Below are 16491 nucleotides of genomic sequence, written 5' to 3'. Positions count from 1 at the left end.
CTGCCATTTGCTATTTTCCTCAAGCATACATGTTACAACGTAAAATATATGTGTGTGTGTGTGTGTGTATATATATATATATATATATAGTGTGTATATATATATACACACACACACACACATATATGCATACATATAAAGATATATATATATATATATATATATATATATATATATATATATATTTGGAAAGAAGCTGTGTTTTGTGTTAAACTTTTCTCACAGAGCCATAAGGCATTTTGCAACTCTGTGGCTTTAACCAGTTTATAATGGACGACCGCAGTTCAGAGCACAGTGTGTAATAAATAGCCTTGGTGGACTGAGTAGCTGTTTAGTACCTGCTAATAACCACTTCATGTGATTTCATCCTCCTAATGATCCTAGGAGGATGTACTATTGTTAACAGTTCCATTTTCGAGATGACAAATATGCTCAGAGAGGTTAGGTAAGTTCTCCAAGGTTACCCAGCTACAAAGTATTATAGATGAACTTTAAAACCAGGTCTCTCCATCAGTTTGCCAGACATTTTAACTTCCACACAGGCACTGAGCATGGAGAGAGATTTATATTCTCTCTCTCTCTCTCTCTCTCTCCCTCCTTTCCTTTTTCCCCTCCCCACTATCACTCCCCCCCTACCCTCTCCAGGCTGGATTTTGAAATCAGACAAATGAGGGCTTGGGCCTTTACTTTTACATTTGCTATGAGATCCTGCAAAAGTGACCTAACCTCTCTTAACAGTGGTTGTAATAAAAAAAATAAGAAGTTTATGTTTAATATGTGACCAGACACGGTGATAAGCTCTTTATGTGATTTCCTCATTTAGTCCTCACAACTGTAAGCAGTATAGGCATGATTATAATTCCTATTTTACAGATTGAAAAACTGAGGCTTAGAGGAGTCTAGGCTGAACAGCCAGTGATCACGAGTCATACCAGCCGTGCTCCTTGAGGAAAGGTCCTGAGTCAGCTCTCTCTGTAAAGTGGCCCCCATGAGAGAGGCTCCCTGGCGACACGAGCCAGAGGTGAAGTGGCAGCCCTCATTGATGTGGGAACCCACCAAGCCTGGTGGGCGACGGACTGTGTCTTTGCTAGAAAAGAAGCAGTAGCTTTTGGGAACAAGTCAATGTTCGTCACAAAAATAATGAAGACATCCGTGGGCGCTCAATAGTAGGTGGTCTTTGCATCGCACTCTTCCTTTAGTTTTCAATTTCATATTTCTGAGTTTTACGGAAAAAAAATACCTCGATAAGAACTGGAGAATTGAGAAATACTTTTAGCCCTTATGTAGCCAACAGATTTAATACTTGTCCCCTCTCTCTCCTAAGAACCTTGTCCTCCCTTTTGTAAAAGCCGGACTGTAACATCCTGCCTCGTGGCCACCTGCAGTGAGATTCTGCAGCCGCCCTGAAGCCCACCACCCCGACTCTCTGGTCCAGCTGTCAGAGATGGACGGGGATGGAGCAGGGTGGAGTGCCAGAGTCTAGATTCAGTATTTGCTGCTTCAGAAGGAGCACAGCTGGGTGAGGAAGCCCGGCTGGCCTGGGCAGTGACAAAAGGACATGGCCTGTAGCTGCTCCTTCTGGAGCCCCTCCTAATGAAAGCCTCGTGGCTCGTGCTCTCTGGCCAGCTTCAAGCTGAGCACCTTGGGCTCTTAAAGTGGTCTTTATGTTCCCTTGCTTTGGGGAAAGAGAGGAACTGACTGTACTTTTCTCCAACCAAGTAGTGTTCATGGACTTTAGGAGGCATTTGTATTGGCCTGAAGACTTTTCCAGGCTCAAACTCAGAACTGTTATAAACAATGAAAGGTATTGGAAGAAGCTCTAGGCACATGAGATTATTTTTTAAAAAAATTACATGAAATACATACATATATATGTATATATTCATCCTTCCTTTTATAAAGCACTAAAAGTAACCAAGTGCCAAGAGAGGGTCCATCAGCTTTGCAAATGCCTTTCATCTAAGTACAAGAGGATGGCTTGGTTCCACCATATTCAAATGGTCTCTGTGTTAACACTGTATGGTGACTGCAAATGACACGTGGCCCTTGAATTCTAGCTTGTCTGATTCGGATGTGCTATAAAAGTAAAACACCCGATTTCAGAGACACTTAGTACAAAAACAGAAAACAAACAAACAAAAATCATTGAATTTGTATGGCATGTTTGCTAAATCATTTATCTTGAATCATTTATCTAAAATCAATCATTAATCTTTATATTGATTACATGTTGAAATGATCGTTTTTTGGATATATAGGGTTAAATAAAATATACTATTAAAGTTGATTTCATCTGTGTCTTTTGGCTTCGTAAATGTAGGTACTAGAAAATGTAAAGTTACGTTTGTGGATCTCATTTTGGACAGAGCTATTCTATAGACGTGTGCAAGTAGAGAGTATGTCTCTATACATTGGAAGTACTAACGTGTTTAAAAATAAGATTTAAAAAATAGCTTCCTGAAATATTTATGAGGGGAGAAATTAACTCACTGTAGATATTCAATACAGCAAGCACTTGCGAAGAGGGGCTTGCTTTACCATTCCCAGGAAAATATGTGGGGCAGAAATCTTCTTAATAGCCATTCGGGGGAGAATATTGTCCCGTGAGAATGTAGGCCTGTTGAAGTCCACTGTTACGGAACATGGTGTGTTAGTATTAGAGATAAGGGTTCCCTCTGTGGTTTTTCCCCAAGTGTCCTTACATCGGCCCCCTGGTGAGCACAGCCACTGGACGTACTGCAAACCCGAACAGAAGGGCAGCCTGGCTGGGTCCTCTGCCACCTCAGCCTCACGCTTTTTCACCTCACTGTTACTATCTGTATTTAGAACGCTCTGACACTTTCCAGGAGTGTTTTGTGGGTGAGATTCCTAGATGAAACGCTTGAGATTCTTGGATGAAAAGGTCTGTTGTGACAGGCGTTAGCTCTTCTCTCCCCGCCCACAGCCACAGTTTTGCTCTGAGTCGACAAGGCCTGTTAGGGGCATCAGAGAACGAAGGCTTGAGCCCCGAGACAGCATTATACCCTCCTCTTGCTGCGTTCCCCAGGTCCCCACCCAGATTGATTGCTGACGCACAAAATCCTCGTAGACCGTTTTGCAACTTCGAGCATAAACCACAAGTGTCTTAGTTTTTAAGCTTTTTGCACTTGAAGACCATAACTTTCTCTGAGACGCTTTAAACCCTTGATTTAAAAAAAAAAAAAAAAACTAGGAAGAAATGGATGACATATAGTATTAAATCTGCTGAATATATCAGAGCTAAAAGTATTTTTTAAATCCTTTATGCCTTTTGGGAGTATGTTTTTCCACAAAGTTCAGAAACATGCAAGTGAAACTAACATGAAGTGTGGGATCCAAAGACTCGTCTACCGTTGAGCTCTCGTAGATGTCTTCTCCATTGTTCTTTTGATAATTGTGGGCTCGTTCCCAAATACCACGTTGTTTCTTTGTCCACCAAAGCCTGGCTCCTTTCCTACTGCCAGCCTCTCCTTACCACTGGCCAGCCGTTCAAACCTTGGGATTAGAATGGTCGGAAAGCACAAGCCAACTCCATGCGCTGTGTTCTAGAGATACGATTTGGCACTGACACCCACCTGGTAAGAGTCTCCTGGTGTAGGCAGATGGATGCTTTCTGGCTTTGATTCCTAAGGATTTTTTGTTTTTTGTTTTTAATCTCTTTGTCTGTAAGTGAAATGTGACCCACCTTACAGAAAATCCATGCACAGGGAGGAGGGACAAAATGATACAGTGCTGTCTAAAATCTCAGGCATCATGCCGTAATCAGACCAGAACATACAAGGAACCTTAGAGATGCATCCCCTGTCAGGTTTCATGTAACATCATTTTGCTTAAGTGTAAATGAGTTGATATAAACAAAGTGCTACACAAGTTTCATATGTAAAGTGCACAAGTTGCATCCATATGCCCGGCTCTGACCAGGTTGCAGCATTGCCCTGAGTGTACGTGGTGCAGTCTGACAGAGCGCCTGACCAATCGTGAGGCGAGTGGCAGCACACATGCCAGTTCCCGCCCGTGTTGAAGTCCACATGCCCTGTCGTCTGTCTAGAGACACTCAGATTGTGGATGAATTCCAGAGCCTGCTGAGTCCCAAATCAGTGTCATGTGCTCAGCATTCTGGAACCTCTAGGTTTGTACTTAAATTTAAAAAGATGTCTAGCTTTCCATTGATCCGCCCGTGAGTCACCTGCCATGGTCAAATTGTCAAGTCACCTGGGCTGAGAGAAACTGAGAGGAAAGGACAGTCCCAGGAGCAGAGAGTCTAAATTGTTAGCTACACAGAGGAGGAGGAGATGGAGTAATACCTCTGTATTTTACCACCTGTCCTTATCTGAGAAGCAGAAAGAGTAAAGTCATCTCTATTTAGGCACTCGTATTTCTAGTTCTGTGACACTAACTCTGTATTTGTGACATCATCATGTCTAGAGCCACAGCATAAATGTGCACCCCTCAGGTAGCTTGTGTAAAGTTTAAATGACTTAATATATGGAAAATGTCACAGAAGCTTCATGTGGAAATGCTGATGTCTAGCCAGTGGTGCGTGAGTTTTGCTCTTGTGACCACTAGCTTAGTAACTTTAGAGGTTGTGAACAAACTTGAGCTGTTCATGAAGGAACCACATGTGGCCGTAAAGACTCTTATCTTTCCACGGTAATAAAAATTCATTCTGATTTTTAATTTGTCCAAAGGAAAAGAAGAGGAAAATAAACCCACTGCTTTTATAATGTTCATTTTAACTTAATTCTCTTTTATAAGCAATTACTATCTTCTGCTAGTTCTTACTAATATCACGTATGACTAATATTCAAGTACCTTAAAGGAATGTCATGGAAAGTCCTGCTCACAGTACCACGCAAGAGAATCTCCATGAAAGGATGACAGCCAGGGCTCCCAAGCAGCCTCACAAAATGGCACCATGATACATCCACTGCTCCCAGTCTCACCCTCAGCCTTCCAGCCTCAGAAACCCTGCAGAAACAGGAAACCACATAAGAAACTGAAGTAGGAACCAGAATTCCACAGCAGAGCATGGCTGCCCCAAAGACTTAGAACAGCTCGTATTCTTTTAGGAGATAACTCTAGATGGGAAACATACATAATCAATTGATGAGCATGGAATTGTGGCTGTTGGAAAATGTTCTTTGGTGAAGTATATTCTTTCAATCCACCAGTAAATATGTATTGGGTGACTCGTGTGTGGCAAGCACTGGAAAAAACAAAATGATTAAGACAGTCCCTGTTTCAGAGGCACTAATGATCCAGCTGGGAAGACCTTCACATAGTTGGGTACTTTCAATACCTCCTAGTAAATGCGGTGATGCACACTGTTCATTGTGTGCCCGTGGCATACCAGTCAAAGGATACTAAACAAGACAGGCAAGGTTCCTGTGCTCTGAGCGTTAACCTTCTATTAAGGGAAGCAGGAAACAACAAGTAATCAAAGAAACGAAATGGTGTGAAAGAGATGAACATAGTCCAAGACATATTGTGAGCAAAAAAGACCTCTCTTAGGAATTTATTCTTTGACGTAGACCAGAGTGATGGGTCCGTCAGGACTCAGCATTCCTTTGATTGCGAGAGACACAGAGCCCAAGAGGAGTGGGGATTATTTTATACTAAAAGTAATCCAGGGGTACAGTAGACTTCTGGTATGGCGTGATGCCGGGGCTCAGTGTCATTGGACCCCATCTCTCTCCATCTTTGAGTTCTGCTTTGTCTGTGCTGGTTTCTCGCGGGCAGGCTCTCCTCACACACGTCAGCATGGCTGCCAGCAGATCTGGGCTCCTAATTCAACTAAAATAGAAAAGAAAGGACTTTTCTTCCCAGCAGTTTGAGCTAAGGTCCCAGGTCTTTGTGTGGTTGGCTCAAACTGGCCACAGGCTTGGGTGTGAACCACTTACTGTGCCAATAAAGGGAAAGGTTTGAGACCGAATTGTGTTGTGACACTGAAGCTGGGACAGCATAGCCAGATTGGAGTCCAGGTGATTGCCTTGAATTCATATGAAAGGTGTTTAACCTCTCTGTGCTTCTGTTTCCCCACCTGTGAAATGGAGACGGTAACAGCGCCTATCTCAGGAAGACCTGGAAAAGAATATTCCAGACAGAGTGAATAGCAGCAAGTGCAAACCTCAGAAACGGGCAGGGCCTCACTTGTTTGTCCATGTGTTGGGGATTGGGAATGTGGAGGGTAGTGTGGAGGAGGGGAGAGAGCTGGCAAGAAGCTGGACCCTGCAGGCATGGGTCAGCATTTCAGTGGTTGGGGTGGCACCATGTTTGTTTTCTCTGCTTCCTCTTGGAGACACGGCCCTGTCAGGGCGTCCACAGAACACCCAGCCGGGTCCTCACTGCCTTTCTCTGGAGGATGCTTACATTCCCACTGCCAGCATTTACCCCACTGCGTTGCTAACCAATAGCAACACTTCTGATGGACAGATTTTCTCTCTGGCTTTGTAAATAAATACCCCTGATCAGTCAAGTCTTGCTTGCCGAAGACTTGTGCTGGTGTTATTTGGGGTAACTTTTCATGTTGCCGCTTTGATCCATTTTGTGTTATTACCATTTAATACCTAGAGGACGATCTTACTGACTTTAGATTCAAGTTTTAGGTAATGTCTCTCTCTCGCCCCAACTGTCATAATCTCTCCATCCAGGTCTGTATTGGCAGGATGTGAAATTTAAAGCAGGTTGTACGATATCGACAAAAGCAGTAATTTGTGATTATATAGTATTAACGTCCAGCTGTCCATGTTAAGAGATCTATTTAGCTTTTGAGAGCCAAATTCAAGTGAGTGAATTTTAAAGTAGCGTTGTTGTAGGAATAATTTTTGAAGGGCGTAAATGCAAATATAAAAATAATTTCTCCCTCGCATTTATGGGTAGGTTTGTATATCTGTATGTGTGTTGCAAATACATACAAACGTATATGGTTGGATGCGTTTGTTTCTTTTTAAATCTCTATATTATAAAACAATTCTTTCTGTAAATAACGTTCTCCAATGCTCCAGGTATGAAATCTATTAAAGAAATAGCTTGTTTGGGAAACTTAGAAAAGCCCATAGCCTTGTTTTCTTTTGCCTTTTTAGTTTACTTTGCAAACTGCAACATTTAGCACTTTGCAGTTTAATTTAGAAGGATTACCTCTTTTCTTAAATGCTTAAGCAAGGAAGCAAGTTGCGGTTATCGATTTTTCTCTGCATGTATTCCGTGAAAGCTGTATTTGCGCCTTCCTTAGGGACCATACCCCTGAACTGCATGCTTGCTGGTGACAGCTCGGACCTCTGATACATAACCAAAGACCTCGCCTAATATCCTTGCAACTGCTCGGGGAATTTTTATTAAGTAAAAGCATCATTAGAGTGGACAGGATGATGAAGTTTAATGAGCATCTTTTGTGCATGAGATTGTTAGTTTTGCTCTGCCAGAATCCTCATTTCTCCCCTCCAGTGGGGCAGATAGTGAGCCTAGAATGGATGGGGTATTTTAAAATCTGCCTTACATTTTATATTTTCGCATAGCTTAATATCTGTCCTGAGCCGGCTACAAATTCTTCTTGGCTGTTGATGTGGGTGCCATTGGCACACGTGTGTTCATATATTTTTTCCATACTGTGTGTTGGAGGCGTAGAGCAGTGAAGGTTATAATAAGAAATGTGAATGTGAGACACACTATTTGTGAATTACATGGAACCATCTCTTGGAGGTTTGATCTCCAAAAATCATTGCCTTTTGAATTAATCAGACTTCTCATGGGAATATGGTACCTGCTAATTTTTTTTTCCCCTTAAAGACTTATCATTTTACATGCTAAGGTTCTGGCGCCAGCCCTCATAGCTGCTAGATAGGATAAATAAAGGTATTACAAAGGCTTACTAATAATCTCGGCTTCACACTCTCCACACATTTATTTAGGAGATTTTAAATTTAGTATCTTACCATCAGATAACAGATTATAAACAAAATGATCTCTCTCCGTTCTTGTCGCTGGCCATATACTTAGATTTTACAGTTGGCTCTTTTCTTGGTCTGTATAGGGACTTTCCATGGAAACACCCAAAACAACAGGAGGGCGGCAGATGACATGAGCAAATGACTTAAGAGCAGCATATTGTACCTTTCATATACCTGGCGTTCTGAAACACAATATTTACACAGCATGCAATGTGCTTCTCGCAGTGCCTTGAATATATAGGAAGCCAAAGAAGTGAAGTCTGCAGTCCCCACCCTCAAAAAAATGTGCGGCTTATTGAGAAGACAAAACGGAGACATCGAAAGAGATAGGAGACAAGCTGACTTGGTGCATTAAGAGTTTGGACTTTGGGAATAATTGCCTGGGTTTGATCCAGGCCTAACTTGCTGAGCCTCAGTTTCCTCATTTGAAAAACGATGATAAAAGCCCCTACTTGATTGGATTGCCGTGACAATGCATGTTGAATGAATGGCAGCCATAACTGTCATGTGTTGCCATCAGGGTTCTCTGCTGGTACTTGGAAATAACAAGCCAAGAGCAGGAATCACTTCCTGTATCATAAGGACTTATTGGTAAAATCCTTATAAATCCCACAGTATTTTGTGAAGGCAGAAATCGGGGAAGTAGCGGTGCTATGAAAAGCTTAGAAACGTGGATGAGCTCTGAATTGCAGAAAGGACCCAGGCAGGCATTCCAGGTGATAGTAACACAGATCAGCACAAAACAGGCCAAGCAGAGTGCTGGCTGGCAGGGAAGGCTGATTCTAGCCCTGAGATTGATTTAGCGCTTGTACTTTTCACAGCACTTCAGTGAACTGATGTCAGTCTGTTTGTCAGAAGTACCTGCAAAGGCAGATAGTCCCATTTGCCAGTAAAGATAGCAGCTACTCTGAAAGAGATGCGGCGCCAAGGTTACACTCCGCTAATGGGTGGCAGGACTCACACGTGGTCCATCTTTCCCCCTCTCCTCATCCCCTTCCTACTGCACTCGGGTCTGTCAGTGAACAGAGATGAGGTTGGGTGAGTTAGGCGTGAAGCAGCATGTTCTGTGGCTGCTCTGTGCCACACACCAGGCTGGGTCCTTGATCCACTGGGGAGTGGAAGCTGTTTTCTCTACATAAACCAAGGACAGATGATTCCGTCACTTGTGCATAGGACACACTAGAGGAGGGAATGTCTTGGCAACAGGGATACCAAAGAGGGGCCCATTGTAATAATCTAGTGTCCATGTGATAGCGTAGGAGAAAATGAGAATGGATAGTCGTAGCATGATGAAAAGAAGAGTACACGCCATGAAGTGACTAATTGCTTAGTTATGAACCTTTTGAGAGCTGATGAAAGCTGTGTTCCCTTCTGCTGAAAAATACACATACAGCTTTTCTGAGAGTTTCGAATACTTCCCAGGTCCCAAGCTAAGACTGTCTATTGTAGAGGAAGTGTCAGTCAAACTTGATTCATGTGGTGACTGAAAGAAAGAGGCAGATGTCAGAATAACTTCATTTGTGATCCTGAAGGTCTGGAGATGGAGAAGGACAGCCCTGTGGGCGTTGGGGTAAGGAACCGCCATGCGATTTGGTTGGTTTCAGAGCTGTGTCCCAGTGAGAACAAGGCACAGCAGGGCTTGAAGATGGCGGTGGCGTGGAGGGCTGCTCAGAGATAATGACTGAAACTATAAAATTAGATGATGGTTCTAGGGAGACAATGCAAAGGGATCACAGCAGAAATAAGGACTGAAGACGTGTCCGGAGAGAGAATAAGAACCAGGACAGTGCATTGCAACCAAGGGAGGAAATTTTCAAGGAAGAATGGGGTGTTCCACAGCGGTCTTCATGGCTGCAGGAGTACAGGGGTTGAGGCTCTGCGGGTCTCGAGACCCGTGGATCCCCCAGAAACCACACGATTCACAGGTTTTTTTTTTTTTTTCCCTAAAAACATGAAGACGCACAGAGTAAATAAAATGTACCTATCAATGAGAGAAGCATGCAGATCATCATGCTTAATATGACATTTGTTGCAAAATTTATTCTGATTCTGGCAGGCTGGAGTTTTTTGCTGTACAATCTTCGATGCCAACAGGCAGGCGTGTGCACTTGCATGGAACTGGAAGTGGCCAGTGTGCAGGCTGCTTTCACAAGATGCCTCGGAAGGGAGCAGTCTGGGGACCCCAGCAGTCCCGATCCATTTCATGATGATTGCTCCAGTGCTGGTGTTTGGCGGGGGTTCTTCAGGTGGCTGCTGAAGGCAGGGCCCATCCCCAGGGACCGGACCAGTGGCAAACCCCCATGGCAGAGCGGTGCTGACTCACTCCTGTCCCAGGGCGAGAGCCCCCACAGACATTTCAGCTTTGAGAATCTCTTCAGCAACTGAGCCTGTTCGTCAGACTACTGAGCATAATTGATCCCTGCCTGTCACTTTAGATTGTTCTTTGTTGGCTTTTTTTCCCCCTTCCTGAATCATCTCCCAATTACCATCGGTAAACCTCAGATTTCAGGGGAGAGATTTTCTAAGACTCTCTGGCATAGGTTCCCTTCGTTTGCTGGGTTGAGCAGTGCGCCCATGGATGGCGGGACCCCATTGGTGGCTTTGTGCCAGACACCTCCCTGAGAAGGGCTCTGAGGGCAAGGTGGCATTGCCAGCTGTGCTGTGTGTGTGGAGACAGCACCTGAGCAGCGCCAGGGACTGGCTCGCTCAGCCCGAGTCATGGACCTTTTTGAGAGGCCGTCCCGGAACAGCTGCGATGTGTGTGCAGACAGGAGCTTTTCCATGTCGGGTTTGATCTCCTGGGCGCTGCAAGGTAGCTGGAAATTTTTATCCTCATTTTGCAGATGAGGACCTCAGACTGTAGCAAGTTAGACACTTGCCCAAAGTCACACGTCGCTCAGACCCGAGCGGGGTGTGGGGATGCTGAGGTGAGTGAAGCCTGGAACTGTTTTCCAAGCATCTTCACGGCCAGGTGTGTCAGGGGCCACCTATACAGAGCATGGGGTGGATGTGCTGGTGTGGGACGTGCCTTGTGCTGGGCTGTCAAACACGGTTGGAATTGTCCCAGTGGAGGAGGCAGAAGGAACAGATCCGGCAAGAGAAGCTGCATTCACCAAGGCCCAAAGGGGCCAAGTATGTCAGGAGAGGAGGTTATGTGGCAGGCAGGAGGACAGAACTCCAAAGGCTGTGGGCTGTATGAATTCATCATGTGTTTTATTTTCTGTATTTTGCGAGGCTGGAACGTACAGGGGTCTTATTGGCTGGCAAGAGACCGCCCTTCCTTGGGCTCGCTGACTCCTAGAGACAGCAGACAACTGGTCTGCAAGCACACCTTTCACGTACAAACCACCCAGTGCAAAGCCCGAAGCCTCACCCAGCTCCTTTAGCTAATTCATACACACCAAGGCGGTATTTCCCCTGTTCCCGGTAATAGACAACTAAAGACCACCCTGTCACCCAGAGTCCCCTGAAGTGATTCAGATGATCCATCCTGAACTCGCTCGAGCCTGCCTACCCTGCCTCACCCATTCCTTTCCACGAAACCACCGTGGAGGCTCTGGGCGGTGCTCGGTCCTTCGTTCCTTCTGCCCCCTGACTGACCCTGGCGCTTCCCCACGTGGCCCTGCGTGCTGTGCCTCCCTCCCAGCCCCACCCCCACCACCCCCGCTCCCAGGGTCTGCACGTAATGAAACATCTTTCAGGGGCATTGACCTCCTATCGTCCTCACTCAGTGACTCTCCACGACCCTTTGTAAATTAATCCCAGATACATTCAAAACACGGGCCATGAGTGTTAGCCGCAGAGAACAGAGGGGCCAGGACCCCTGTCAGACTGCAGTGGGCAGGACAGTTGCCTGCCTGTTCCCATCCTTCTGGTAGACACAGCACCCTTTGTTCCTTTGGGCACACTTTGTGCCCTTTCTAAAACTTACCTTTTCAATTTTCCTCCTTTTCAGTGAGCTGCCACGCAAGAAAGAATGTTCTTTCTTTCTCTCTCTCTCTCCCTCCCTCCCTTCCTCTCTCTCTCTCTTTGTCCTGTTGAAATTAAGCAGAATCTTCCTAATAGGCTGCCCTGTCCTGGGTATGGCCCAGAGAGTTTCACTTACTGTATGAGTTCCCTGTGGCTGCTGTAACAACTTACGTATGATCTTGGTGGCTGAAAACAAAACAAATGTATTGTCTTACAGTTCCCGAGGTCAGAAAGTGCCCACGGGGTTGCTTCCTCTGGAGGCTCTAGGAGAGAACGCATTTCCTTGCCTTCCTAGCTTCCATAAGCTGCGTGCATCCCTTGGCTGGTAACCCCCTTCTCCATCTTCAAAGCCAGCAGCGTAGCAGGTTCATACGTCGGACGCCCCCTCCTGCCTCCCTCTGATAAGGGCCCTTTGGGCCCTCCCGGATAACCCAGGTTAACCTTTCCAGCTCAAAATCCTTAACGTCTTGACTTCTGCAAAATCCCTTTCACAATAGAACGTATTCACAGGTTTCAGGGATTAGGGTGTAGGCATTTGGGGGGGCCATTATTCTGCCCAGCACACTTACCCGGTGGAGGTCCCATGGTTGATTGCTGGTAGAGCCAGGAATGGAGCTCAAGATGTTGGACCCCAAGGCACTTGTCCGTCCTGCTCTGCCACCGTGGGGCGGTGTCTCCACGTGGGAATGGATGCTCAGTAAAGTGCAGACGTGCGTGTGCCCACACAGCCGGCGGAGTGGAAGGGTCACACGGAGAAGGCAGGGCGGTGCCGTCCGGCTCTGGGCTGCCTCACCCAGGAGGTGGGGCCCTGCAGTTAGATCTGCCTTAGTTGCTTTCTTCAAAGAGAATTAAAACCTTTCTTCCAGAGATGCTGGGGCATTTGGCATCGATAAAAAATGCCATGTCTTTTTTCTCCAAGGAGAAAGCCCTAAAGAAGTGAAGTAATCACATAATTATCTATATTTAATCACTCGGACTGTAATCCCACGTCAGTCCTCTTTTTCAGCAGGCGTTTGCTGGCCACTGGCAGTATGTTTACACGGCGCTGGGTTATTTAACCACCACTGCCACCCCACGAGGAAACCTACACTGTTTCTTGCAGATGGAGAAACTGAGGCCTGGTGCAGTGAGAGTCGCAAATCAGTTGCCCAGAGTCCACAACTAGTAAGTGGCAAAACTAGGATTTAAGCAGCACACACAGGACTGCTGTCCTTCTGGCTCTTTGTTGTGACCTGTGTGGAGCCCCAGGAAATGCAGGCCCAGTGGGTTCTGCAATGAAGAGGCAGGAACAGATGCACTGGAAAATTCCATTTCCTTCCTCAAAAGAGGACGTTTGCTGGAGTCCCAAACAGCTTCTGCACCCGCTCCTGAAATGACTTTGCTAGATGACCAACCTCCCGCCCTCGGGTCACCTCCCGCCCTGACCCCTCCTGGGAAGCTTTCCATGCCTCCTCATTCAGACATGGTACTCAGCAAGCCTGTATCAAATCTCGCTTTTCTCTTCTTCATCCTCTGACCTCCTTTTTGCCGATACCACTTTCCTAGCACCTGTGTGTACTGCCAGGTTTCTAAGTGCATGAACCACGGACTTGTGTTTCTGCAGATTATTGTGACCCTTAGAGTTTGATGTTGTGTATGAGTGAGAACGTGTATGTTTTTTCCCATGTGGGGATAGAGGCTTGGAAGATAGAGGAGAGAGATGTGAAGCTGTAAGAAAGCTGTATAACTGAAGATCCTGGGGACCCTGTGAATGCACAGAACAGTCAGACCTTTGCTTTGTGCCAGGTGACAGGAGCCGGAGAGCAGAGGCGCTCCTGGGGCCTATCACACCGCAGCCTCTGAGCTCCAGGAAGGCGCATCCTAGGAAGAGGAGACAGGCAGGGCCGGTAGAGGCTCAGTATGTTTCAGAGAGGGCGTGATCAAGGTGAGGAGTATAAACAGACGGGTCTCCTTGGCTCGGGGTTCTGCCTGTCTGTCTGATGCATCTGGGAGAGATGCTGGAGGGGTGACGAAAGGGGGTGCAACCGGCTGGACGACCCCTCCCCCAGCTGATGTACGCTAATCTCCTCATCTCAAGATGCTCGACTTAATCACCTCTGCAGACTCTCTTGGCCATGTAAGGTGACAATCACAGGTGTTGGGGATTGGGGCAGGGGACATCACCTGGGCTGAGGGAGCCACAGCAGTACAGCTGGGCTGGCTGGACGTTCCTCTTTGCCTGAACCAGTTGCTGCTGTATCTGGGACCCAGGGTCCCCAGGTGTGCATGACGTAGACATCAGGGAAATCAGTGGTTCTTTTCAAAGTGTAGGGAAGAGGGGCCTACGTGGCTTAAAGATCCGTTCTCCTGGTAGCAGGTTCTTTTGGAGATGTTTTCCTGTGGGGGCACAGGGTGGCCCCCCATTAGGCTGGGGCGGATTAGCCAAAAGTCTAAGCTAACTTACAGAAGTTGAAAACTAACTTGCAGGTGCTCATGTTACCTGCCTAGTACATGGGGTACCTCCTGACCCAAGAGATGGCCCTTCCCTTTACCCGGGGAACAATCCCAGCACCTGGCTGGACATGCGTTCTCCAGCTTGTAGGTGCGTCTGCTGCCAGCTCCAGACTGCGTTCTGAACTCCTTAGGGGCAGAGCTCTGTCCTCCCGATCACTGCTGATGGGACCTATTCAAACCGCTTGTAAGGAAACGTGTGGAGGCCTCTGGAGAAGATCGGATACCGGATGACCTTATCAAAACTCCAGAGTCCAACTTCTGCTAAACACTCCATCCATTGGCCAGCTGTGTTCCGTCCCTTAGCCCAGCGAGCACAAGTGTCATCGGAGCGTTGGTATATGCCCAGTAACACTGCCCTGTGCGCCTGGCAAAATGCGAGCATCAGGAGAGGGCGTCGGTTCCCCAAGTGGACCTTAGGAGAAGGGACACCTCACACAGGCCGCCGGCAGTCTTTGTGTCAGCCCTCGCTCCTTCGGTGATTGCAACAGGCAGAGGTTTCTCCTGAGGAAACCGACACACCCACCAGGCTCTCTCGGGGACGCAATTATGTCAGTAAGGGGAGGTGAGCTTGTGCCATATTATTTTAGGGTGGCTTTTAATTCGTTTAATCAGAATTACTCATAAATTATCGATTAACTACAGTCGCTGTTGAGTTCAATCCTCTCAGCGCAGAGCTAGTTGGCCCTACGATGAATGCCACGGGCCGTAATTGTAGGATACTTTGTCAACATTTAATCAGTGGTACTTACTCACATGGCATTGATGAGTGGTCGCCACCCCGGTGCTATCCATCATGCGTCAGCAGCTCGCGAGGGCTCCGACACCATCGCTCTCTGTCACATTATCCAACCCCTGGGTTTTCGGGCCAGGCGTGAAGCTCACTTTTCACTAAATGGACACTCTATCTCTTCAGTTCAACCCAATTTCTGTCATTGTCGACATAAACACTCACAGCCTTTGGAGCTTCAGTCTGGAATGGCTGGGCTGGGCATTGTCAGCTCTCACAGCCCTGTATCTGTCTTCCTTTGCTGTTTTTACACCTGGCCCAGTGAGTGTGAAATTCCAAGAGACTTGTCAGAATTGGCCCTCACTGGAGTGAGGTGTGTGTGTGTGTGTGTGTGTGTGTGTGAATTTTTAATTCTTAAATATAGTTTATGACCCAGAGAAAGCAGAAGTTATCTTTTGATTTCCTTTGGCTTACTGAATATCCCTGGAGATGAACTTGTTATTTAAAGCTGTACCAATAGAAACTGGTTGTATGTTGGTAAGGTAGATCTCACACTTTCTCCCTCTCTCGTTTCAGTCTCTACGGCAGACACATGCAGGCAAACCCAGAACCGCCGAAGAAAAATAATGACAAATCGAAAAAGATCAGCCGGAAACCCCTGGCAGCCAAGAACAAATAAGGGATTGGCGTGGGCTGGACTTCTGGTCGCTTCTCTCATTATTACTTCTGTTCTCTCTTGCTCTGTCCCACAGACAATTACAGTTTACCCTGAACAACATGGGTTTGAGCTAAGCGAGTTCATTTATACGTGGATTTTTTTCAATAAATACTGTAAATGCATTTTTCTCTTCCTTAGGATTTTCTTAAGATTTTCTTTGCTCTAACTTTATTATAAGAATACACAATATAATACATATAACATACAAAATATGTGTTAAGAGACTATGTTATCGGTAAGGCTTCTGGTCAACAGTAGGCTGTTAGTAGTTAAGTTTTTGGGGAGTCAGAAGTTATATGTGGATTTGCAGCTGAGGGGGAAAGTTGGCACACCTAGCACTCATTGTTCATGGGTCAGTTGTGCGTGTGAGTGTGTGTGAGTGTGTGTGTGTGTGTGTGAGTGTGTGTGTGTGAGTGTGTGAGTGTGTGTGTGTGTGAGTGTGTGAGTGTGTGTGAGTGTGTGTGAGTGTGTGTGTGTGTGTGTGTGTGTGTGTTCTTTTCACTTTTTTCCCTAGTGCTTACTACCTTACCTTTTTTATTTCTTTTGGCAGGTAGTATATTTTTGTAAGTTCTTAAAACCATTTCCATTTGTTTCCTTAAAAATTACCAAAGGCAGGAAAC

The 16491-nt window shown here is 46.1% G+C and overlaps 1 protein-coding gene across 1 annotated transcript in view; it reads left to right on the top strand.

Moving 5' to 3' along the window:
• Positions 1–16048, top strand: part of RSU1 (Ras suppressor protein 1) — a 170971-nt gene extending 154923 nt beyond the window's left edge. Inside the window, 1 exon segment of the mRNA XM_033100801.1 lies at positions 15730–16048. Within this exon segment, the coding sequence (XP_032956692.1) occupies positions 15730–15832 (103 nt within the window). The 3' untranslated portion in view covers positions 15833–16048.
• The last annotated feature ends 443 nt before the right edge of the window (positions 16049–16491 follow it).

This window comes from Rhinolophus ferrumequinum (assembly GCF_004115265.2).
Source record: "Rhinolophus ferrumequinum isolate MPI-CBG mRhiFer1 chromosome 5 unlocalized genomic scaffold, mRhiFer1_v1.p scaffold_110_arrow_ctg1, whole genome shotgun sequence".
NCBI lineage: Eukaryota > Metazoa > Chordata > Mammalia > Chiroptera > Rhinolophidae > Rhinolophus > Rhinolophus ferrumequinum.
Note: the sequence above shows the minus strand (reverse complement) of the source record. Positions and strands in the feature narration are given on the sequence as shown.